This window comes from Schistosoma haematobium, chromosome 7, assembly GCF_000699445.3.
Source record: "Schistosoma haematobium chromosome 7, whole genome shotgun sequence".
Lineage (NCBI taxonomy): Eukaryota > Metazoa > Platyhelminthes > Trematoda > Strigeidida > Schistosomatidae > Schistosoma > Schistosoma haematobium.
Window position 1 is genome coordinate 13,517,658 of NC_067202.1, and position 24,882 is coordinate 13,542,539.

Here is a 24,882-nt window from a genome sequence, read left to right on the forward strand (position 1 = left end):
GTACGACCGACCCTTACGGAGTCCAGCTTGTTGATCTCGAAGTTGAGCGTCTACCACATCTTTCATCCGGTTCAGCAACACTCTGTTAAAGACTCTCCCTGGTATTGACAGTAATGTAATGCCTCTGTAGTTTTCACATTTGCTCAGATCTCCTTTCTTTGGAATCCTGATGAGCTGTCCTTCTTTCCAGTCCGTCGACACTTATTCCTCCCCCTAAATCTTTTTGAATTGAAGGTAAAGCATGTTTGTAGTTACTTCGATGTTTAACTTCAGTGCTTCAGGTGGTATGTTGTGGGGTTCTGCTGCTTCCCCGCTCTTGATTTGTCTGAAGACCATTCTGATTTCTTCCGTCGTTGGTGGATTGACATCTATAGGAAGATCTTTGTGTGCTGCTTCGATGTCCGGTGGATTCATTGGAGCCGGCCTAATATTTAATCGCCAATATTTTACAAATATACCCGTCTTCATTAATGAATTGCCCATATGTTTCTATTGTATACAGATATTTTGTTTCTTTGACAAATATTCATATTCATCTATTTTTGATCTCATCAATAATATTTTGTTACGCTACTAAGCTCCTTATAGTTCGGCTCTTCCTTGGATTAGAACATTTGATGTGAATACATGTCAAGTTTATTGTTGATATTTGTGATATCGTAGCGAAGATCAAATTATGGGAACTTCTATGAGCTAGTAGTGGGCTAATATTATTCATATATTCCTAAGGTATAGCTAACTTTACTATGACTTAGAAACAGTAACTATACATTTTATTGTTCTTAGGTTTAACTCAGTTTACTAATAACCGTCCCTCACAGCCACATTTTGGTTTGATTCTGTACAATGTTTTTTTTTCATTTGTTTGTATGTAAACCCAGCAAGCATGAAATAAATTATTCGTACAATAGAATTTAATAATAACTTTTTACACTCAGCAGACAGGATTATGCAGATAATTGACCAAACGCTGTGCTGCTCATACCTCATACGTTTTTATCAAAATGACAACAGTTATTACTTGTTATTATTCTGGTGAACAGTCGTAATCTAACTCTAAAACGTCAACAGCAATAAACGTTGACCTTCTCCATCACTACACCGAATGAATCACTGGATGTAACGTGTGATTTCATAAAGCAGAGAACATGGCCAGTTTATCTGTGCTGGTTAAACAATCACGCGATGCCAAACAAACAACCAAATTTGTATCATGTAACCTTAGTGTATCAGTATGAGAAATAATTTCTATCCGCCTAATAATAAATAAATTTTTGTTATATCCCAGGAAGTAGGAAATTGTATTTCTGACGTTTCATGACCTAATATAAGACACTTCTTTATAGAAAATCAAATATAGCCATTTTTCGAATTATGTCACGCTCATTTTCGGCGTTTTTAAAATAAACATCCTCTTGTAGTCTCTCGGTATTCTTTACAATATTTTGTTCTAAGATTTATTAATCAAATCATTATTTATTTCCGGTACCTACGAAAAGGGAGTCTTATTGGAATCATGAATCCATCAATGATAGACCACCATTGAAATCTGGAAGCATTAGATGACCGTTTTGTCCTGTTATGTAACACTTCAACAGTGTGTGTCCACGATCCAGCACGCAGTAATCAAGCCCATGACCGTCGGTCTCACACTCGACCTCTTAACCTCCAGATATGATTTAACCATCTATTGTGTTCAGTGGGTAAATGCGTCACACCAGACACGATTGCACTCCACTGTTCATGGCTCTTCACTTGAACTAGTTGTTACATCTTCGTGTGAGACTGAAGGTTTTAGAGTTCATTTCCGCATGCGAGGTTTTATATGCGCACTTCCGAGAAGTCTCATTATAGGATGAAACGTCTATCCAGTGCTTTCAGGTTGTCAGTGGTGGCCTAACACTGAACAGTTCATGAGTTTGACGAAATTTAACAATTTTTTTTAACTCCAAACTGAGAATGAGTAGTCAGTCAACAACTTTTTTGTTTCTCTTTTACTTATAACATCAGCTCCTCTGAATCCATTATCCGCCAGAAATCAGGGTGGCCCAAATAAGTGAAGTATCCGATGACTTGTTGGTCGTTTTGTTTACTATAATTTGTTTAATTCTGTGTTTTCTACTTCGCTGAATAACATAGACGTCAGAGAAATTCTAGAAATGAAATATGTTGACTATAAATGTAGTTGCTCTAGGCTCATACTATACGGACTAATTTCTGTTACATTACTGATACAACTCGATCAAAATATTGCTAGCGGATCTTCACTGTTATAGGATTTTCGATAATGATCATTGAAGCTATCTCTATTGGTTATCAATCTCAACAGTAGAAGAAGTCGTGCAACTACAACCTTAATTACGTTAAGAATTATATTCTCATTAAAAGATTTAATACAAATCCGTTATTTTTTCATGAAGAGTGGAATGGTATTGATCTGTTCGTTTGATTAACAATCACAAGTAGCCGAATACTCAACCGATTAATTTTCTTATTCAAAACAAACATGATACAATCAGTAGTAGTTTTACTGATCAGCCATTTCTCTGATTTATTCTGCACTGCTTGTTTCTGTTGTGGAAAATTCCCTTCTTGTGGTTCATCAGTATCAGACACAATATATTATGTCCGGTTTTATTAAATAAACCATTTTTTGTAAGAAGGTACTCATCTGAAGTCGTAAAGCTATTTTTCTATTCCTCTTCCAGTTACAGAATCAAATTTTCTCAATTTATCATCATTAATCTATATTGAGAGATCTTTTACAATTTTGTTACTGAAATAGGCTTGTGCGCATCAAACTAATTAGGCTTTTTAAACCTACATGTGTGTCAGGTGAAATGTGTGTATTCATTCTGAGTAGACAGTCTACATTTCGAATTTATATGTGTAGGCATTAAAACAAGTTCCTACAATTGTATAAATGTGTCCATTAGGAATACTGTTGTGATGTTCTATAATAAGATAAAACAGCTCCTCCGTGCTTTATGGTTTACAGTGATTGCTTAAGTAACAAACCTCCGTAATGAAAACTATGAGAAATTCAATAACATCTACAAAGCAATAATAACAGTAAGGATCAATCCCTGAAACTTGTTATGTATAAAAAGACAACAATTAGGAAATCGGTGAAAAAGTGAAGAAACCATTCAATGATGATATTTATGAATAAAAACGAAAGGCAAATGATTTCAACGTAATCTGTTGATTCAAATGGATCAATAACTGACACATAGGGCGAGACCATAATTTATGGACGTATCAATCACATGTAAGATAAAAGATCTTGAATTTTGGCACGAAATTCATTCATCCATTTGGCTAAATAGACTTTTGACCCTATAGCTGATGATCAGTTCGTGATGAAATCCTTAAATCTAATTCCTAATCATAACCGTCAACTGTGAATCATAATTCTAATTCTTCATGCTGGTTTATGACTCTCATTTGGTCTTAGTTATTAGGGGAACACTCTCAAAATCATTTTAGCGTCACTCAAAAGGCGTCCATAAATTATAATCTCATTACACATAGATATTAGATTATTCAGCAAGAAAACAAAAACAAAACAAAATCCAAGATTAATATAATTATATACAATGGTTTTATTCATTTGTGTACAAAAAGACATTTTGCCATGCATAAGTGGGAAACACCAATTTCATTTAATGTTTGATTGTAAAGTATATACATATACAAATGCAAATAAATATCACAAGATAGATCATCCCAATTCCTCTAAAATAAAGAAAGGAAAATAGAAAGCCATAAATGTTAAAAGTAATTTCAGCAAATTATTAGCGATAATAGTAATGATACTGTGGTATGCGATACGTATATTGATATAAGTAGTATATGACGTGAGTCAGGAATGTAATATCTGGCAGCAGAAGATGGGTAAAGATCAGGAAAGGAAGAGCTGGAACACAATGGTATTTATATGAAAACGCATGAATAATGAAATGTGAAACAATCGATTAATGTTTGTGACAGGAACAGTCCAGTTTGATATGATGAATAAATAGTTTGCAAATTAACGATTTAGTATATGGTTTTTTTTATTTTATCAAGTAACTTTGTAATACATTCGATTGTCCCCACCCGTGTTTTTGTTTACTACAATATAACTGATATCTAACTTTTTACTATGAAGATGATGTGAAGTAGGAATTTTATTATTGAAACCATGATATTTCTCCTACAGATCTGTTGAAACATCAAACGCTTTTGTAGGCCTCCTAAGAATTATTTGTAGACGAACAAGTTAATAGTATGAGATTCTTTTTCCTAATTTAAATATTCCTAAACTTACATTATTTTCCAGGTGAAGTGAGCTCCTGAAATAAAGAAAAGAAGTAATAAGATGATATATTAAAAATGGAATATCGAGAATTCTGTTAATGATTTACTGTGTTTGGTAATTTAAAGCGGTTTGTTTTACCATATTATAGTTTCAGCTCCAGTAAAACTGAGATTCAAGGTTTCCTGTTGAATGCCATCAATCACGTTACATCATGCACATTATGAACGCGATATCAAGCAATCTGGATTTATAGTCGCATTACAACTTAATTGACTGTATAATACCAGTACAACAGGTTAGTCAAAAATGACATATGGTTGTATATATTATAATATCAGCTACAAATGACCGTTTCATTATAGTTTGCATCGACTTGTAGGATGGATGATGTGATTTAAATAAATACGATCAAAATTAGATATCCTTTGAGTTCATGACGCACACTTAATTTGATTTAGGACTCGCTGACTAGATAAATCTGCATCTGTGAATCGTTTACCTCATAGACGTCACACAACTGAGCAAAGATGACTTTTCGATAGACAAAGAAATATAGAGTTGATTCTTGAAGTGAAAAGTACTTGATTCCAATCTTTGGGTCCACGGTAATGCTGTGATGCAGGAACAGTCAATCAACCAGTCTCAAGTACAATGAAACAAACGCTTTAGATTCCACTGCCAACCACATGTTATCTCCTTCATATAAACTTGTAACATAATAGTTCGTTTGAGTTAATCCATACAAGTTGAATATATCTAAACTAAGATTATTCAACGCCCAGTCAGATAATCAACAACCGAATAATACAAATCATTACAAATTAAATTATGATTCATATGTATTTTAACTCAAATAGTAAATAGCTAACCTGCTGTATTCAAATGACCAGTATTACTGTTTTCTTCTGAGTAGATGGGTAGAAAAATAGGAAGAGTATAACTTATTTTTCTGAATCAATACTTAATTTATGACTGCACGGTTAAAATACATCCTCAAAAGTTTTCAGTTAATCAGAACATAATTCAGTAGTATGATAATGATACTTAGTCATTACTTCTTATGTAATTGATTATTATCAAATGTCATTGAACTCGACAATATCAAGTCACTTATTCTTGATTACTAACAGTCGACTAATTACATATTAATCACTGATGTAAAGTTGAAATTTATTCCCATTTACTGAATTGTTGACTTACAATGTATATGAAAGAAATTTCATTGTGAATTGAGTTGCATGGTACAATTATTCACACAGACTCAAATCTGACTACAGCACTATCAAAAATAATCGAGTGTTTACCAGTCAGTTACTGTCAACTTTTCTCTAGTCTATAGAAATGACTATATATTTCTTCAGTTTAACCATCTGTGATGTTTGAATTAACTAATGATTTTTTATGTACTTGTTGAATGCTTGTTTTCAAATCCTAAATACAATACATTCTTTTGTGCTCATCTAATACTTCTTGATTCAGTTGCGTTATTTCTGGGATTCTTAGTTCATGCTATAATTCAAATAATTCGAAACATTATATTGGCGTCGCGATGGAGCCTGTGATGGAAAAGTAAGATAATCATTCAACTTCTGAAGCTTTTGAAGATTACTTTGAAAGGTTCGAATTCTGGGCTATGACCAAGGAAGATGATGAGGATGCTAGTATTGTAGCACATTTCCTCAAATTCATCGAAAAAGATGCATATAGCTTAATAAAACTCTGGCTATGCCGGAAAAGCCCATTTCGCTTTCTTATACAGCTCTCAAGGAACCACTTTTAGACTATGTTCAGTATACAAATTTCGAATGCGGCAAAGGAGGAAGATCTTGTAAAAAGATTCATGAGGATATAAAAAATTCCACCACATTACTATGTCATCCCAACCCAGTGCATACTCAAGGTTATGCAGATAATTCATTGAGTTTGGATGCAGTTCACGAGGATGGGCACAAGTTTGGTCAATGTTTGTCCTGTGGCAAGTTCCGCTCATTTAATTCATGTAAATTTTGTAATTCTAAGTGCTTTAAATGTGGTGATATTGGACATATGTTCATCTTACTCCAACTAATATCAAGTCTTGTAATCCTTAGTCTATTAAGTCGAGTATTTATAATGATGATTTATCTTTATCAACGATTTCAAAAGACAGTGTAGAGTCATATAGCAGTTCAGAGTTAAATGAACTTTAGAATTCTTGTGAGACAACAGTTTCTAACCAATCGATTTATCAGATTTCTCATGTCATTGTACCAGATATTGTTTTTCCTAATGATCCACTTATTTCTGGAGAAATTCCTTGCCATAATCAAAAACCTGATGTAGTTTTGATAGATGCTGATTTTTCTAATGGTTGTTTACTCTGCAATGATAATCCTAATAAATTTGAGGAAACTATTTCAGAAGAATCAAATCTGGATATTCTATCAAATATTATTTGTCCTCATACTGCATTTGTTTCTCGTGGGAAACTTGTTCAGTGCGAAACACAAGTACTAAATGACCTTGATTTTAATTACAATTCAGATGATTTCATATCAACTGCTGTTTATCCTTATCACAAGTTACTTCTTATGTTTACTCTAACCAATGTGGGAAATATGTTTTAAATGAAACTACAGTATTCACACCTTGGTGATATAAGGATCCAACATTATTTCGTGGTGGAGGATAGTGTTGAATAATCTATGGTTCAAATTCTAGATATTGATGATTTCATTACAAAATAGACATGCTAATTGTATACAATTTCAGGACTCAGGTGAGTCTGTTCCGATTTCGTTTGTTAATTCCAATACTAATGAGCACATTCTAGATACTACAGACACAGGATAAACTTAAGAAGAAGTCGTACAACCTATTACAGACAATTCTATTCCAATTTAAGCTGTGGCGGATGTGGTGTTTGAATTAACTAATGCTTTTTTATGCACTTGTTGAATGCTTGATTTCAAATCCTAAATACTATACATTCTTTTATGCTCATCTAATACTTCTTGATTCGATTGCGTTATTTCTGGGATTCTTAGTTCATACTGCAATTCAAATAATTTGAAACATTATACCATATTTATCAGTTTCTTGTAAATAACCACCTATCTGATCGTTGTCAAATTATCATGATATTTTGTGTTAAAATTAGTTCACTATCACAATTTAGTTAGTTACAAAATGAAAATCATATTTGTGAATGTAATATTGAGAAGGTTATGATAATTCAATTTACCTATAACACGTTTCTTCGTAATGTTCATATTTATTGATCGATCTGTGGAATCAAGAATTTTAATGGATAAAATGACATTTTAAACTACTTACAACTGATTGGTCACAGAGTATTGGTCTGTTGCATAACTTATAATGACTTAGATTTCTATTCAATATTACTGATTACTTTCGGATTCAACTTAGTTGAGATGAGAATTAGGCATGACTTATAACAGAACAGATTAGATTGAATATTCTTTGGTTGGTGTTTAACAGTTAAATGTAGAATCAGTGTTTTCTACATATCGGTTAAATGTACTTCCATTCAAATATTAACTTATGCTTGAACATAGCACATAATAATTCAAATGTAAACATAATACTTAAGAAAATAAACAACCTTTAACATACTAATTGGTCAGTAAAGTTTTGTGATTCCGGTTGTTAATAACCAGCGCTGATATTTATTTATTAAACATGTCATTGCATTTCATTGCAACATCTTAGTTATTGTATCCTTCAAATGAAATCCTCAAACTAATTAGTTAACTGGAATATGAAGTTTTTTATTGTATGATCAGTTCACGATCGTCACGTAATATACCGTCATATCTTTCCTCAAGTAAAAAAGAAACGGGTGTTCGGAGTGATCTACAATTCAGGCATCCATCAGACGAGTAAATTATGAAACATCTTAAGTATGGAGATTTGTGGAGATTGTAGTATTTTTTTCACAGTTGAATTCACAACTCGATCTAGCTAGATCATCATTGAATATCTGGAAACATTGAGCGGTTGTTTCATCCTACTATGAGACTCTTCAGTAGTGCGCATTTAAGATGCCGTAAGCAGAAATCGAACCTGGTGCTTTGGACTTGCTCAAGAATACTTATTCTCTAAACTACTGATTCGGTATACAACAGTATTATTGTCTAATTCTAATGGATCTATTATCTTGCTCAACCCTTCATCCATTGCCTGAGTTGGATAACATATTCACCGTAAAATGGAATTATTTTCAAATAACCAAATAAATTATACTAATCATTCTACCTGGTTTATCAGATTTCTTTCCGTATTTCTGTGTAAATATGAAGAAAAAGAAAAGTACATACACACATTTAGATTGGATGACATAATCACAACTAGTTTATTGTAGACATCAAAATCTTGATGCATAAATACTTCAAAGTAAAAATCAAATAATAAAAATATCTCATAACGCAGACATCATCAGGGACAAATGTCCTCAATAGACGTAAGTAACCTTTGACACATTCAAATTTTAGAAAAAAATGTCAATCATGAAAATGTTTTGAACACTATCATTTATTCATTGTATTATAATTTATAAACATTGTTATTCTATAACAGTAATGAGAAATAACTTACAACTATCCAATGTTCAGTATTGTTTTTAATATGCAATGAATAAAATGAAATGAAAATTCAGTATAACAATGAAATGTTTGTTTACATTTTCAAAGCATGTTCAATTTGTTATCAATCTGTGTTATTTTTGTTAGGACCCAATAAACATAATGAATGGTAACTTTTGGGATCCATTTGCGGACCAATACTATATGTATATTTTTATCGTATGATGGTTAATTAAGTAAACTGTTCATATTCATATTCTTCTTATTATAAGCTTTATTTTGGCTCAGTATATTAATTACTACCTCCCTCATTCACAGCCATATCTGGCTAATTCTTGTACAAATGTTGCTTCATATTTTATTGGTACGTTGTGATCTGTTTAGTTGGGATATAAACTCAGTATATTTGAAATATAATGATTCATATTGCAGAGGCTGAAACTGGTGTTCCGGACTTAACTGGCTGGGCTGGGCGGGAAGCAGGACTAGTCAGGACTCTAGGCTGCTCGCACGTGTTTTACGCGTCCTTGGTTCGATCGATAATTCACTGTCATCTAATCGGCGGTCACAAGATATAACAATTTTCACAGATCTTTGTTGAGTTATATCAAAAAACAATTTCATCAATTAAATTTCACATGCCTTCTATTTCGTTATTATAATGATAAAGATGAAGTGGTTTCGAATACTGTACTTTCATCACTAGGATACATTTAGTAACTCACAATCGTGTTGTACGTCTTCTCTAATCAATAAAATATGTTCAATATGGTCCTAATAACTAGATGTACTCTTTTCAAATACACTGTACACAATCTCTAATACATCTTTAACAAAACATCATACATCGCTGTCAATACAACTATTTTATGTATAGCGTTAAGAAGAAATATTATTTAATAGTTCACGAAAAAAATTGGTTGCTACAATCATAAGATGAAAATCATGTTTTACAGCACGTTAGCTGTTCATCTTTCTTCTGACAGAATAAACATAATAGGTAAATTGAAACTATTCGTAAACCATACTATCCATAAAGAAGACTGAACCTACCAGGAATATATTTTTGATGAATGAACTATATATGTGGCAACTCGTGATTTTATGCATAGCATCCTTTTAGCGTTGGCGCTATACAGCATTTTATATTGTAACTAATATCAGTTCATAATGAGAAATGAATCTTCATTATTCAACCCTGAACTTTATTATTTATGTGTAACCAATTTCAATCAGAATACTTTTAAAAATCTACTTAGATCATTTCTACAACTCTGGAATTCTTGTGCTTTATATCCTTACGGAAGAATCTTTTCACTTATGTTATTATCAGCTTACATGAAAAGTAAACTGTAATGTAAAACCCGTTCGTTATAAATGATACTTTATTGTTCTTTTTCGCATTAATGGATCTTTCAACAAAGCTGTTTTTTGATTGAATAAGAAATACTGCAAAATTTGTTGGTTTAATCTTGTGTCTGTCTTATATTCGTTATGAAACTAAGTGTGCTCATCTACATTGGACACTGTAATAGTTACCAGTATGCTATCAACGCTACATCTCTTCCATGAGTTCAGGAACACAAAGGCTTATGGGTAATAGTATGACATGACTTTAATTTAACAAGAAATTGCAAATCAGGGGCTGCCAAACGTTTTCGTGAGTAATGGTCACTTCTCCAAGGATTCAAATGCCTTGACAAGGACATGCTTCGAATTTTACATACCGCATATGTAAGATCACACCTAAAGTACTATATTCAAGCAGCTGGTGAATTTCTTATCAAGAATACTAGCTCACATGAACGATTTTAGCTAGTAGGGGCGTCTAACCTGTCTGTTTTTTACATCTAGATATTTCAGCAAGTCATCTAATAATATTTGTTTTAATACGTCACAATGATGTTTAATCACATGACCTATTCAGGTACGTTTCTGAAAAGTGTACAACCTTTCGTTGTACAGGTTACAAAAGGCCTGTTCAGCGATATTGTGGTTGCTGATAATACGTAGCGAAAAAATGTACATTTCTAAGATATCGATAGACTGGACCGCTAACTTCCAGCTGGCAATCACTTATTATGTGTTGACATAATAGATCAAGAAATACGAAAAAGAAAATTGTTGAAATACTTTAGGCTAAAAATTCCGTTTTTTACTAAAAATATAATACTGAATGAAGCTAGCAATAATAATTAGTGAATGGTCCTTCTCGACTCCCTTACAAATAGCTCTTAAAACTCTAAATGATCGACATGAAGGCGAAAAATTCACATTTTCAATTTATTTACGCTTTCATCCGCTTTATTTACTTCTTCTTCGCTTTTGTTTCCCCCGTATTGGTTGCTTGAGCTTTCCATTTTTTCTTATCGCAGAGCGTGTGGTCACACTTCATTGTCATTCCTGATCTCTAATTACTATCTAGATGTTCATATTTCTGATCTTCTTGCTCCCTTCAGAATTAATAATTTCCGTGGAAGCTTCAAAAGCCGTCATCTACTAAACTTAAAGCTAGGTTCCGTTTCGACTCAAACAACCAATAAAGGGGAAATAAAAGCAAACCAATCGAGTGGCCAATAACTGGCATTTCTTGCCTGAACCAATGATATTGGCCTCATCAGTTAAAAATTTTGAAGAAGAAGCTAGCCCCCCACGCACCGATTATCCTTATTAATGAAGACTTTTGCAGGTTAATCACTAATAATCACATAATGATATAAACTACAATATCATTATGTGATTATTAGTGATTAACCTGCAAAAGTCTTCATTAATAAGGATAATCGGTGCGTGGGGGGTTAGCTTCTTCTTCAAAATTTTTGACTGAAGTTAATTCGTACGAATTAACTTCAGTTAGACAGCTAATGAGAATTAGATGTCGATACATTTTTGGTTATTAAAGTCACTTTATAGACTTACCTAATTCAGATAAACCGAACATATTGTCATGATAACTTGTAATAATAATCTCTTCTTGGTCTTGTAATATTTCATCAAAATAAAATGCTGTTTCATCAACAGAGACAATATGCATTCGATGAAATCCTGTTGAATCTTTTTTAAAAATCACTATTGCATCGTATGGATTGCAAACTTTTTCGTTTATTTTCCATGTTATGTATGCGGGCTTTTTATTTGTCATCCCGATTGTTGTACTTTGCACTCTAAAAACTGAACATTAAAGTGCTGTTTACACTATATTCTTACAAATATAAATAGTTAACAGCATAGAACGATCTTTCTTAAATAAACACTGAAAATGGAGAAACACTAAACAACTGTTTCATCCTAATATACTTAGTAAGAATGTGCACCAAAGATCTCACAACTAAAGATTATCTCCATACAAATAAGCACGGCTTTTCATGATATATTAATGGCCTATTTTATGCATTGTTTATTTCAAAATGATATTTCGAGATATCTGAACTCAACAGAAATCATAATATCGATAATTGATATATGTGTATGAGGAGGATAGTGTGCAAACATAAGATTTGGGATTCTTGTATGCCTCGTCAAATGTTTCATTGTACCGAAGTTTTCGTAAGGTTAGCATTTCCACATGTCCTCTGGTTCGCGTCACTTACTAATAAGTAACGCAATTACAGTAGTTTCGTACGTGCGTGATTGTGCAATCAGAAGTCACATGTGTAGGGAAAGACGTTGAAAGTGGGTAGAGCATTCATAAGGGAAATCACCAAACTTCTTCATGAGTCACGTGCTAACTTGGAATCATGAACGGAACCAACAAAGAGGAAAGTTGAAAAACATATTACTCCAGTAAATGAAAACTAACATCAAAATAATGAACAAAAACTGTAAAGAAATAAAAAGGAATGTCCAGGATAGAGTTGAATGCAGAATGTTGTTGTGCAGTTTATGTTCTTCCCCGAGGAATGACACCGTTAAGTAAGTAAGTAATCTATAAATCTAAATCATCAATCAAAACTTTTCTTTACAGTTCACCGTTTACTTCTCTTACTTTGAACATATTTTTACAAAAAAAAATTGGATTTCAACTGTTATTCAGTAATATACTACTAATCATCTTCATCATTTATACTAACGAAATTAGAACTCACTACGTTTATAATTTAATTTCCTTTTTGAATTGACACTATCAATCAAATAAATGTGTAAACGATGATCTGTAATAGTATACTCTTCATTTATACATGCTGTACCAATAGTTTGTAATTTTGATGCAGTTTCATCAATTTTTAATTGTCTTGTTATATCATATTTTTTTGAATTCAGTTTTAATGCATCACTTTTTAATTCAAAAAATGGAGTCCATTCAAAATAGAAATAGTTTTCAGCTTCTTGTAATAACCAAAATGTTGGTTCTTTTAAACTATCTATATATATATATATATAAATATGGAAGAAAATTACATAAACAACAATATAAACATGATTGTAAAGTCTTATATACATGAATGCATAAATAACTCTTCTAATCTGTATGATCATTGAAAACTTGAAAGCTCTGGACGATTGTTTCATCTCCATAAATCTCTATTCTGATAATAATAACCATGTAATTACTATTATCTAGCTTAAAGATAGATTTTTCTTGAAGTTGCAATGAGTACCTGTGACTAATGGAGTCTTATCTACCTAAAGCAATGGATGAAACGTTAGACATTGTTGTTATATCCGAGTGAAGATTAAATTACGGGTAACTTCTGAGGACCATTAATCGACTAATATTCTATAAATATTCTTATTGTATAATTATTCAATACTTAGACTATGTATATTCATATTCCCCTTATTATAAGCTTTATTTTGACGTATAATATATTATTATATGATTTACGGTTCTTAAGCTATGTTCATTCTATTAATTACTATCTCCCGCGTTCACAGTCACTTATTGGCTTTATTGTGTACACATGTTATTTTCTATTTTATGGTAAGATGTGGTCTGTTTGGTTGATAGATAAACCAAGTATGTCTGAAATAAATGATTTGATTTGATTCATATTACAGAAGCTGGTATTGTGTTCTGGACTCAAGTGGATGGGCTAGAAAGACATAGGACCAATAAGGACGCTAGACTACTTATACTGGTTGAACGTTATTGGTTTGGCATAGTGTGAAGATCTGCATAAGTCGTATCCTGATTGGTGGATAAGTCATGTGATAAAAAGCTGGACATCAAATCATAACTATTAACATTGTCGGATACCGACTAATTAGTCCGAAGGTGTGCGAGTTCGAAGCTCCTTGGTTCGATTCTCTCTTGTAGGATTGTAGGTGCACACTGATAATAAGTTTCATAATAGGACGATAAAACCGTCCAATGTTTCCAGATTTTTAATAGTTTTACAATTTAGATGAATTCATAATTTTGATGAAACTTTTTTATTATTCCTATCAGTGTTACTCATATTACTGTCATGAAAGTGACTTGATAAAATCCTGACATTATTGTTGGTACAGGTGTTTGTTATGACTGTCGAATAAACTGACAGCGTCTTGATATACAAATGACTACAAGACTATATATTAATGTAAATTTATTTATGTATCAACTATGGATTCATAACTGATTAAAACAACATCAAAATGCACAATGAATATATTTATATCATTTTAAATGTCCAATCAATAAGTTAACTTGAATGCATTGAGTTGTCTCTAATTAATATTAATTATTATCAGAATGGGTTTTGAGGAGATTTCTAGAAAGTTCGTTAGTTTAATTCATGAGTGAGTTGAAGCTAGACCACCATGTGAAACCTGGAAGCACGGCATGACCGTTTCGTCCCGGTATGGAACTCCTCAGAAGTGTTCGCGCGCGAAACCAGTAGGTCCTGGGTTCGAATCACGCGGGGTGCGGGATCGTGGATGCGCACTTCTGAGGACTACCATACCAGGACGAAACGGCCGTCCAGTGCTTCCAGGTTTTCCATGACAGTCTAGCTTCAATTGACACATGATTTAGACCAATGAAACAATATTAAGTAATCAATAATTCAACTTTTGAAAAATTAATAGAATACATTGTTTTGTTAAAAATGAAACTAAAATTTAATAGTTGAATTCGTGTGTCGATTAAATCTAGTCCACTATGAGAAACCTTGAAGGAATTGACGGCCGTTTCGTCCTAGTATGGGACTACTCAACATTACATATCCACGCTTCCGCATGCGAGATCCGAACCAAGTACCTTTGGTCTCGCGCGCGAGTAATCAACTTCTAGAATACTGATCCAGCATCCAAACGGGTCTGTTGTGAAATATTTAATCACTGAAGACAATGGTGAATGGTGGAGCAATTTCGTGGATTAGTTGAAGTTAGACATTAACACCGTTGAATGTCGGCTCGTTAGTCTAGAGGTTAAACGTTCACTCATGCGACCAAAGATCATAAATTCAAATCCCACGAGCAAGAGCGTAGGTGTGTATTGCTGAGTAATGCTATAATAAGATGAAACGTCAGTCCATTGCTTTCAGATTCTCCACAAAACCTTTTTCTGATAAAAAAAAAAGGAATATATATATTCAATATTGATTTTCTATTCAATATTCAACTATTATTGGTATTTACCAAGGTCAACTACGATATTGATATCGATAAACAAAATATCCTCTTATGTTGTATAACTAAATACATACAAAAACAATAATAATTGACTTACTTTCATCGACATTGTCTGCTAAATTGACATTGACATTGGATTCAACAATAATCATCTGTAGTATAACTATAAATATTGAAAGAATAAAACTTAAATTAGATAGAATTGTGGATAGAACTAACTGATGATTATAATCTGAATCATAACAACATTGGTTATGATATTATTCTCTATTTAGAAAGAATATGAATTGCCATCATTTGGACTAAGTTTGAATTCTATTTTTTTTTATGATCAACATTAAGATGAAGATACATTTAACTGATTAGTCCTAAATGAAACTCCACTGTTAATTACATATCTGTCTAAGCTATGAAAACTCCACCTGTAGCTCTTCTAGAGTTACTGCCGGTCCCAAGCCTGAGTAAAGGAGGAGGGTTGGGCATGGGGTTAGTGACCCCGTCCTGTAGAAAAGTAACTCGCTAAAAAAACTCTAAGCTATGAAAGAAAAATCCCTAGCTGTATGCATTTTAAGCATTCCAAACTAGAATTTTGTTTAAACTGATTCAATTTTAGTAGTATTTCTTAAAGAAGTCAAACAAACTATAAACTATAAATGGCCATCCAGTACTTCCGGGTTTTTAACGGTGATCTAACATCAATCGGTTTATGATCTCAATCAAAAACTTAATAATCTCTACAACCCCTATACTGATATGAACCACTGGTTATTCAATATTGATGAATACGATTTCATGATGACTGACATTATTTCCGTGGATTAGTTGAGGTTACACATTAACACCGTTGGATGTCGGCCGGCTCAGTGATCTAGTAGATTAAGCATTCGCGCGAGATTGATGACCCTTAGTTTGAATCCCACGAGTGGGATCGTGGATGCACACTGCTGAGAAATCCCACAATAGGACGAACCAGCTGTCCAGTGCTGACAGGTTTTCAGTGATGGTCTAACATCAATAGATTTAAGATCTCAATTATTTTCCAGGTTAATTAGTTATTTGATTATGTAATAAATGGAATATGACAAGCAAATACTGTTTTAAAAGAGAATTTAAAATGATTATATTAAACTTGAAAAAAAAGTGTTCATATTTGACTCATTTTTGTATCGGCTGTTAGAATATTCCCATTGATGTTGAGAACTTCAATTAATCCATATCTTATTGGAATATGTGCAACATGTGAGGATTGCCTTGATATAGCCATAATTCACAAGCATTATAAGCAGAGATCGATGATAGTTGGTAGTTGAATCCAGAATGAGCGCTTTTTTTCCTATATACGAATCGTTAACTGAACCTATCATCACTGTTCAGAGTATAGTTTATTGAACATTATATTGTCTTCTTTAAACTGTGAGAATAAGATTGTTTTATATACTTCTTTCTATCAACTAATCCATTCTTCCTGTATTATATCCTTATACACAATCTTTCTTTTATACATTACCACCATTAAAGTGACTACTTCTATGAATTTGGTTTTCATCTTATTGTGCTAATGTGATATAGCAAGTTGAACCGATGTATATTTATATGGGGTCCTACGTTGTAACTGACTGATTGACTGAATTTATTCAAAAATATCCATGGGCAAGACTCTAACTTATGGATGAACCAATCACGTATAAGATAACAGGTCTCATAATTTGGCGCGAAATTCATTCATATATTTGGTTAAATACTATTTTGTCATTATAGCTGATATCAGTTCGTGATAAAAAAGAACTCTAAATCTCATTCCTAACCTTAATCATCAACTGTAAATCATAATACAAAAAATTTCTCACACCGACTTATAACCCTCATTTGGTTTTGGTTATTAAAAGGATACACTCATGGTCAGTATAACGTCACTCAAAGGTATCACCATATTCATGTATTCATTCATTCCGAGGAAAAATTACATGTTTTTATGCATTAAAATCACATCAGAATAGGTCAAGATAATTTTAGACACTGATCAAGATTATAACACTAAACTATGTTATAATGAAAATGTTTGAATATCAGAATTTCAATTATGGTATGATTGATTATGTTATTCAATTATGATAGATTACTGTTTATGTTACATTTCTTAAGTTTACAATAAAGCACTGAATGGTTAAGTCAACTAATTATAACAACAACAATGATTACTAGATTAGGTTATTTCATGTTAATACATATCAAAGCATGATAGTAATAACTTCATCTATTCGAACTTGTAACTATGTCATTGTACTAGTATGTTAATATTACTTAATTCTAATCCTGTATACAAATAATGAATACTTTCTATCAATTTGCTTTCTCTTAATATAATGAAATCTATGTCATAATAACTAATTTAGAGTATTATAATAAGTTATTGAAATGAAACAAACTAAATTGTTTCGTTAGATAGTCTAATTCAAGTTTATAAATATATAACCCTTTACTATTGTTTAACATTAACTGATTGCCAAACTATTCTAAGATAGAGTATCACTTTAGATTTAAACAAAAATTCCTTAAAAAAACATTTAATACAATTTTAATTTAATGGTTGAATTCATGAGTCGATCAAGATTAGACCAACATGGAAAACCTGGAAGTACTTGATGACCGTTTCTTCATAATATGGGACTCCTCAGCAGTGCGCATCTACGATACTGCACGCAGGATTCAACCTAATACCTTTGACCTAACCTCTAGAACACTAAGCCGATATCTGACAGTGGTATTGTCTAACTTAAATCAACCCACGAAAATACATCACCGTCCACCATTATGTTCAGTGAGTTACGGCCTGACAACAAACACGGTTTAACTCCATTAGTCATGTCTACTCACTAGAATTGCAGGAAACATATCTTGAAGCTACTCATTACTGAGCACATTCTGATGATTGTCAAGAATGAGAATTTTGTAGAAATTGTAGTAATTTTATGATTAAATTCATGAAACAATTCTAGGTTTTCCCATGGTGATTTATCATAAATCAAATCATCAATCAAGCCATTAAATTATTACCATTTGTATAACCCCCTTATTCTTGCAATTTTGATTCTCCAAAAAGATAAAACACAAAACAGTAATATTTCAACTTACTGTATAAAACAATCACATATAAACAAATGAATAGTCTTAACATCATGTTTAGACACAGATTGACTAAAGTTATATCTAATATCCAAAATATATCTACAGCTTATATAGTGTTACCAATTAAATGAGAAACGGTACGATCATCCGATATTTATCATGTGATTTTCAATTAGTTACTATCTAATTAGTTTTATTCAATGGTGAAAAAACAAACAAAAACTTTTATAAATATTTTTATGTATTCAGCAGAAAAATATAGAAAACAAAAGATTACCTAAGAAAATTTTATTCATCATAGATAGATAGATAGATAGATAGATAGATAGATAGATAGATAGATAGATAGATAGATAGATAGATAGATAGATAGATAGATAGATAGATAGATAGATAGATAGATAGATAGATAGATAGATAGATAGATAGATAGATAGATAGATAGATAGATAGATAGATAGATAGATAGATAGATAGATAGATAGATAGATAGATAGATAGATAGATAGATAGATAGATAGATAGATAGATAGATAGATAGATAGATAGATAGATAGATAGATAGATAGATAGATAGATAGATAGATAGATAGATAGATAGATAGATAGATAGATAGATAGATAGATAGATAGATAGATAGATAGATAGATAGATAGATAGATAGATAGATAGATAGATAGATAGATAGATAGATAGATAGATAGATAGATAGATAGATAGATAGATAGATAGATAGATAGATAGATACATAGATACATAGATAGATACATAGATACATAGATAGATACATAGATACATAGATAGATATATAGTATTTGCAGAAAGAATAGAATTTATGAATTCATTAAGTTCAAAGCTGTGTTAAATTAAATTTACTTTTTTGCGCCTGTTACTCCCAATAGAGTATAGGCCGTCCAACAGTATTCTTCTCATGTCTGTGTCGGGTGATGTGTTTTTTCGACCTTGAGGATTCTAGGTAAGTGCTTGCCTATATATTCATAAAATCATACCTTGCTCTAACAGTTTTTTTACATATTTACGCATGTTGGCCCTCATAGAGTAGTATAGACCGCTCACTAGCATTCGCTATCCAATTCTGACCTGAGTAATCCTTTTATGTCTGCTCCCAATTAAACGCTTTATATATATAACATAAATTAAAAAGAAAACAAAAATGGGTGAGACTATAATTTATGGATGAACCAATAAGATATATGATGATTGGTGTCAAGATTTTCTACGGGTGAACTCTAGGAAGCTCTAAGAAGCTCAGAAATGCCGAAGATATTCCATCCAATCATATTTTGGAGGAACATTCAAGAATCACGATATGGATCGTCCCCATTGGACAAATGCTAAAAACCACTATATGAGGATCGTACGACTATAATGGTCATTTCGCTTTTACTAAAAACTGTAAATACCTGAGATTTTTGTATCGTATTTGCTACTACTTGGAATACTATTCCTTCTCACTCCTCTTCTGTTTTCTCATTTATGACTTGGAGAGCTTTAGCGTTCCAGTGCTCAAGCAGTAAGTGGTATAAAAAGAATCTAAGCTCTAAATATAAGAACAGGTTTTGGATGTTGGCGCAAAACTCATTCATTCATCTGGATAAACAGCATTTCGGCATTTTAACTAATGTTAGTTCGGGATGAAAACTCTAAATCTAGTCCCTAATTCTAACCATCAACTGTAAAACATACTTCTAATTCCTCACATTGTTTTAAAACCCTCATTTAATCCAAGTTAGTACTCAACGTCATACTGACGTCACTCGAAGGTCATACATAAATTATAGTCTCATCCAAAATAGTCTAAACATTGAATAGGTTATGTACAAGTTGTATTTAAATATGTAATTATAAGCCAATTTGCTTATATGGAGCTGGTTATTTATATTTGACTGACTAATGTTATGTTTGTCAAGTCTTCCTTAGTGTTTATCGAATTTCATCGGTCAAGTTTTAATGTGGCTAATCAACTAGTTTACTCTGTAAAATGGTTGAATAGGTATGAAATGAAACCTCAAACATTCACCCAGCTTCATAGTCAAAGACATTACTAGTGAGCTATTCGAACCGTAATCCATCTTCTGTATGATTGAGATGTTACGATTAATTAATCACTAAGTAGTGACCAGTGTCATATTTGTCAAGTCATTCTTAATGTTAATCAGATTTGCTAAAACAAGTTAAAAGGTTCCCACCTAACATTAAAGCAGCTTCGCTTTACCTTGAAAATTGTGTAGTGGTACCAAAATCAATAGTAAAAAAGATATATGTATATACTATGTCTAAACTGATTAAAAATCATGATACAATTAGTTACTTATCAGTACCTTATAACTTTGATCGTTCACTTTGATCCGATCATAATTAATATTTGATAGATATTCTCTTTAAACAATAAATCCATAGTATTTTAACAGAAGAATAATCTCGATCAATATTCTAAACGGCAACTATAAATGTGTATAAGTAGATATGCTAGTAACTAGATAAATGAATAGTGGTATAAGAGATCACTCAGAGTACTGTATGTAGCATGTGTTTACAATGTTTTATATTCAATAACAATGTACAAATTAAATGAAACTATAGAAGAAATGAATAATAATAATAATAATAATAATAATAATCATTACTATTCACAAAAGTTCAGTTTCTTCACAGCTCCTCTTAGTGTTCAACGGGTACAATGATAGAAAACTATGTACATGAATACAGAATACTCCATAAAGGTGAACATGTTAATTTACATTACATAATTAGATGACTAGTAATAATAATAATAATTATATATATATAGCATGTGAGGTAGTGATGTGCGTGGTATACTTATACATAGAATTGTCATACACGTATGTGACCTTGAGCATACAGAAAGAAAACAATAGTAATCACGTTCAGTACAGGAACATCTCTGTTGTGAACACACGGAAATCAGTGATGTAACACAAAAGAATAATAAAAATAAGCTAAATATGTAAACATATTTATATATGAAAATATTATCAGAATTCAAATATTTATATTAGAATAAATATTTGGCGAGGCAAGCCCCGACTTGGAATCGTGAGGGGAAGCGGAATAGAGTAAGACTGAAAAACACACTACGTCGGAAAATGGAAGCAAATATAAAAAAAGATGAATAGTAACTGGAAAGAACTTGAAAGGATTGCCCAAGAAAGGGTTGGATGGAGATTGCTGGTGGGTGGTCTATGCTTTTCGACGACGAATAACAGGCATAAGTAATTAAGTGAGTGTTCGGCGATAGGAAAAGACTATGAGTTTAAATGCAAACAAGAAATATTTAAAAATATTTACATAAGAAACTGGCTAGCAAACTACACGTAACGTTGTGGTTTATTTATTGCCCTATTGGAATGAGTTGTCTATGTAGGGTTTGAAGTAGAGTTACTACTGGTTTCCAGTTTATATGAAACAGGATGAAACTTACTTCTTCATATTGGTATTGTCATTCTTTTCGCTGATTGTTTACAACATCTGGCTCCATTCCCTCCTACAGAAACAATCTATTTAACGTTCTTGTCGACGATGAAATGTTCCTCCACACGATTTATTACACGACCGAGACCTTTGCAAATGGTTGTTTAACTGATTCAATATGTGCGTATATAAATTTACAACTAATCAGATATTTCCCAACTTTTTCTCGTTGAGTATGTATGAGTAAATGACTTTTTTATAGTTCGCAAATGGTTTATTCAAATGATGCTTCAAAAACTTGATCGATCATTTTATATTTTTATTATCTTTACTGACTAGGTAGTCTGGTAAAGCAAAGGTTGTACCATGGAAAAAGTTTGGTTGTTGCTCATCTGACATCGTTCTTCTTTGCTGATCAAGCTTCAAGAAGAATAAGAGGGAAGAGGTTACTGCACTTCGTTATTTCAGCCTATAAAACTAGCGAGTATTTTAATTTTATGGAGAATCTTTCCATCGCCCTGCTCAAAAGGCTTTCGCTGTAATTTTATGTACTCTTAAGTATAATACTGACTGGAATTAAAAAACACAGCGTTTGATGATCGTTGATGGGACTCCGAACATGGAAATCCAGTGATGGAGGAATACTGAAGAAGTTCTGAAATCATCCTTCCTAGTAAATATGTGCTCATAAATGAGCTAACTTGGGTTCAAGCTCACCTACAGGTCTCTTTGTCTTCCCTTAAACTGTGAGATTAAAATTACTTTATCTCTTTCTTTCTACGCTTCAGGAATGACTTGCGTCAACACCTGGAGTAAGAATAGGGAGTGAAGTAATCCGATGCGTTGACAGCTTCACTTGTCTTGGAAGTCTGATCATCCCTAATGGGTTGGTGTCTGAGGAAATCTCAGCACGAATCCGAAAAGCTCGTTTGCTTTTTACTGGGGCGAGATATCCGTCTATCAATAAAAGGACGAGTATACTGCGCGACAGTTCGTTCTATTTCACTTTACAGCTGCGAAACGTGGCCATCAAGAGTTGAAGATACTCGTAAGCTACTGGTATTTGATCACAAATGCCTTAGAAATATTGCTGGCGTCTGCTGGGATTACCGGGTAAGTAATAGTGAGGTTAGACGTAGAGTATTAGGGAATGATTGTAAATCAGTCGATCAGGTTATGAATCTTCATCGACTGAGATGGTTGGGTCACGTGTTACGTATGCCTGAACACCGATTACCACGTCGTGCAATGCTAACGGGTGTTAGAGATGGTTGGAAGAGAATTAGGGGCGGCCAAACCAAAACGTGGCATCAGTGCTTGAAGACACTAACCTCTAGTCTGAGCCATGTTGGTAGATGCAGACTACTTGGTTGGGGTCCGCTGAGACTATCGTAACTGATGGTTGGAGACTCTGGGTGACATGGCTCAGAATCTGTCACAATAGCGTCGGTGTATACACTCTTTGTCTTCGCTTAAACTATGAGATTAAAATCGCTTCATATCTTTCTTTCTACAAACTAATTCTTTCTTCCTTTACTATGTCCTAATATGTCCTTATACGCTCTTGGGATTCCAACTCAGGGCATTCAGTCTCGCGCGCGAACGATTCACCCACTGAGCCACTGAGTCGGCATCCAATGGTGATAGGGTCTAACATCAACCAACACACAAAATTGCGCAACCATCTTCTATTGTACTGAGGTAGAAACCTGTCTCTACCCGACATGGATTAGCTCCACTGGTCACGGCTTCTCACTAGAACTCCGAGAATTCCCTCACGAAGCTAGTCACTTGTGAGCACATGTTGATTACTAGTATAGGGGTTGTGGAAATTATTATGTTTTTGATTGAGATATATTCGAAACTATTAAAACTGTTTAATTACATCTTAGAATAGATTTAATGTTGATATGATGGAAAGAAAAATCAATTTTCGATTAACTTACTTATCATGAGTTTTGGTTCAACATGACTTCCCTTCTAATTCAATGTGATAATCATTCACTGTAGTATTTATTTTCTTTTGTCGTATGATATTTTCCTCTGTATAATAAACGATATTCTTGTATTCACTTGACATGAACTATACTCAGTCTGTGATTTGTTATAACTGAGTATGTGGTGTCATTCTAATTATTAATCAAAATGGGTATAAAATTAATATATAAACCAGTGTCTTTTATACTATTTTGATCATCGTTCTTCGTCGTGTTTTGGGGCTAATAAATCATCACTTATATCGGTCTTGTGTTCTTACTTTCGTATCGTGGGAATTGTTGAGGTCCCTTGTTTTGAGTATAAGTGATCAGCGCATTTTCCGACACAGCGATCAGCGACGACCGAATATAACAAATGTATATTCTGATTAACAGTATGGATGTATTTTTTTATTTATGAAAGATAATCATATTGTATATAATTAACAATTCTTAATCACGATATGTTGACATAGTAAACTTACCAAAATCTAACTATTTCATTTTATAAGTAAGGATGAATAGTGGCTAGTAGTGGAATCCAGGACAAGCGTTTCGTCCTATTTCACTGCTTTGTTTTTGTTTTTGTTTTTAATTATCAGATGTGTGTACAATTTATGAATTCCCTTCACTCAATTTTTGAAATCACGGATCATTTTAAGTTTGATAGTCTTTGGACATTTGGAAGTACTGGATGATTGTTTAATCGTAATATAGTGATTCATACTTTATCGGAAAGTGATTTTTGTACAAGAGCACCAAGCAAAGTAGCTATATTAGTATCAGACGTCTTACACCTTACAACCAAAACATGAACTTCAGGGCCTGTGAAATCTCTTTAGAACTCTTAACCACTAGCGGTGTATAAGTCTTACTTCAGTCAGT

At 32.7% G+C, this 24,882-nt stretch overlaps 1 protein-coding gene across 1 annotated transcript; it reads right to left on the minus strand.

Moving 5' to 3' along the window:
- Positions 1-3,571: 3,571 nt before the first annotated feature.
- MS3_00009645 (uncharacterized protein) lies at positions 3,572-24,039 on the minus strand. Its single transcript, XM_051218041.1, has 9 exons — positions 23,968-24,039; positions 15,539-15,604; positions 12,972-13,247; positions 11,806-12,057; positions 8,561-8,588; positions 7,527-7,568; positions 5,173-5,208; positions 4,313-4,337; positions 3,572-3,738 (listed from the first exon to the last, which is right to left on the minus strand). The coding sequence occupies exons 1-5, from the start codon at positions 23,972-23,974 to the stop codon at positions 8,569-8,571; spliced, it is 621 nt and encodes a 206-aa protein (XP_051064472.1). The 5' UTR covers positions 23,975-24,039; the 3' UTR covers positions 3,572-3,738; positions 4,313-4,337; positions 5,173-5,208; positions 7,527-7,568; positions 8,561-8,568.
- Positions 24,040-24,882: the final 843 nt, after the last annotated feature.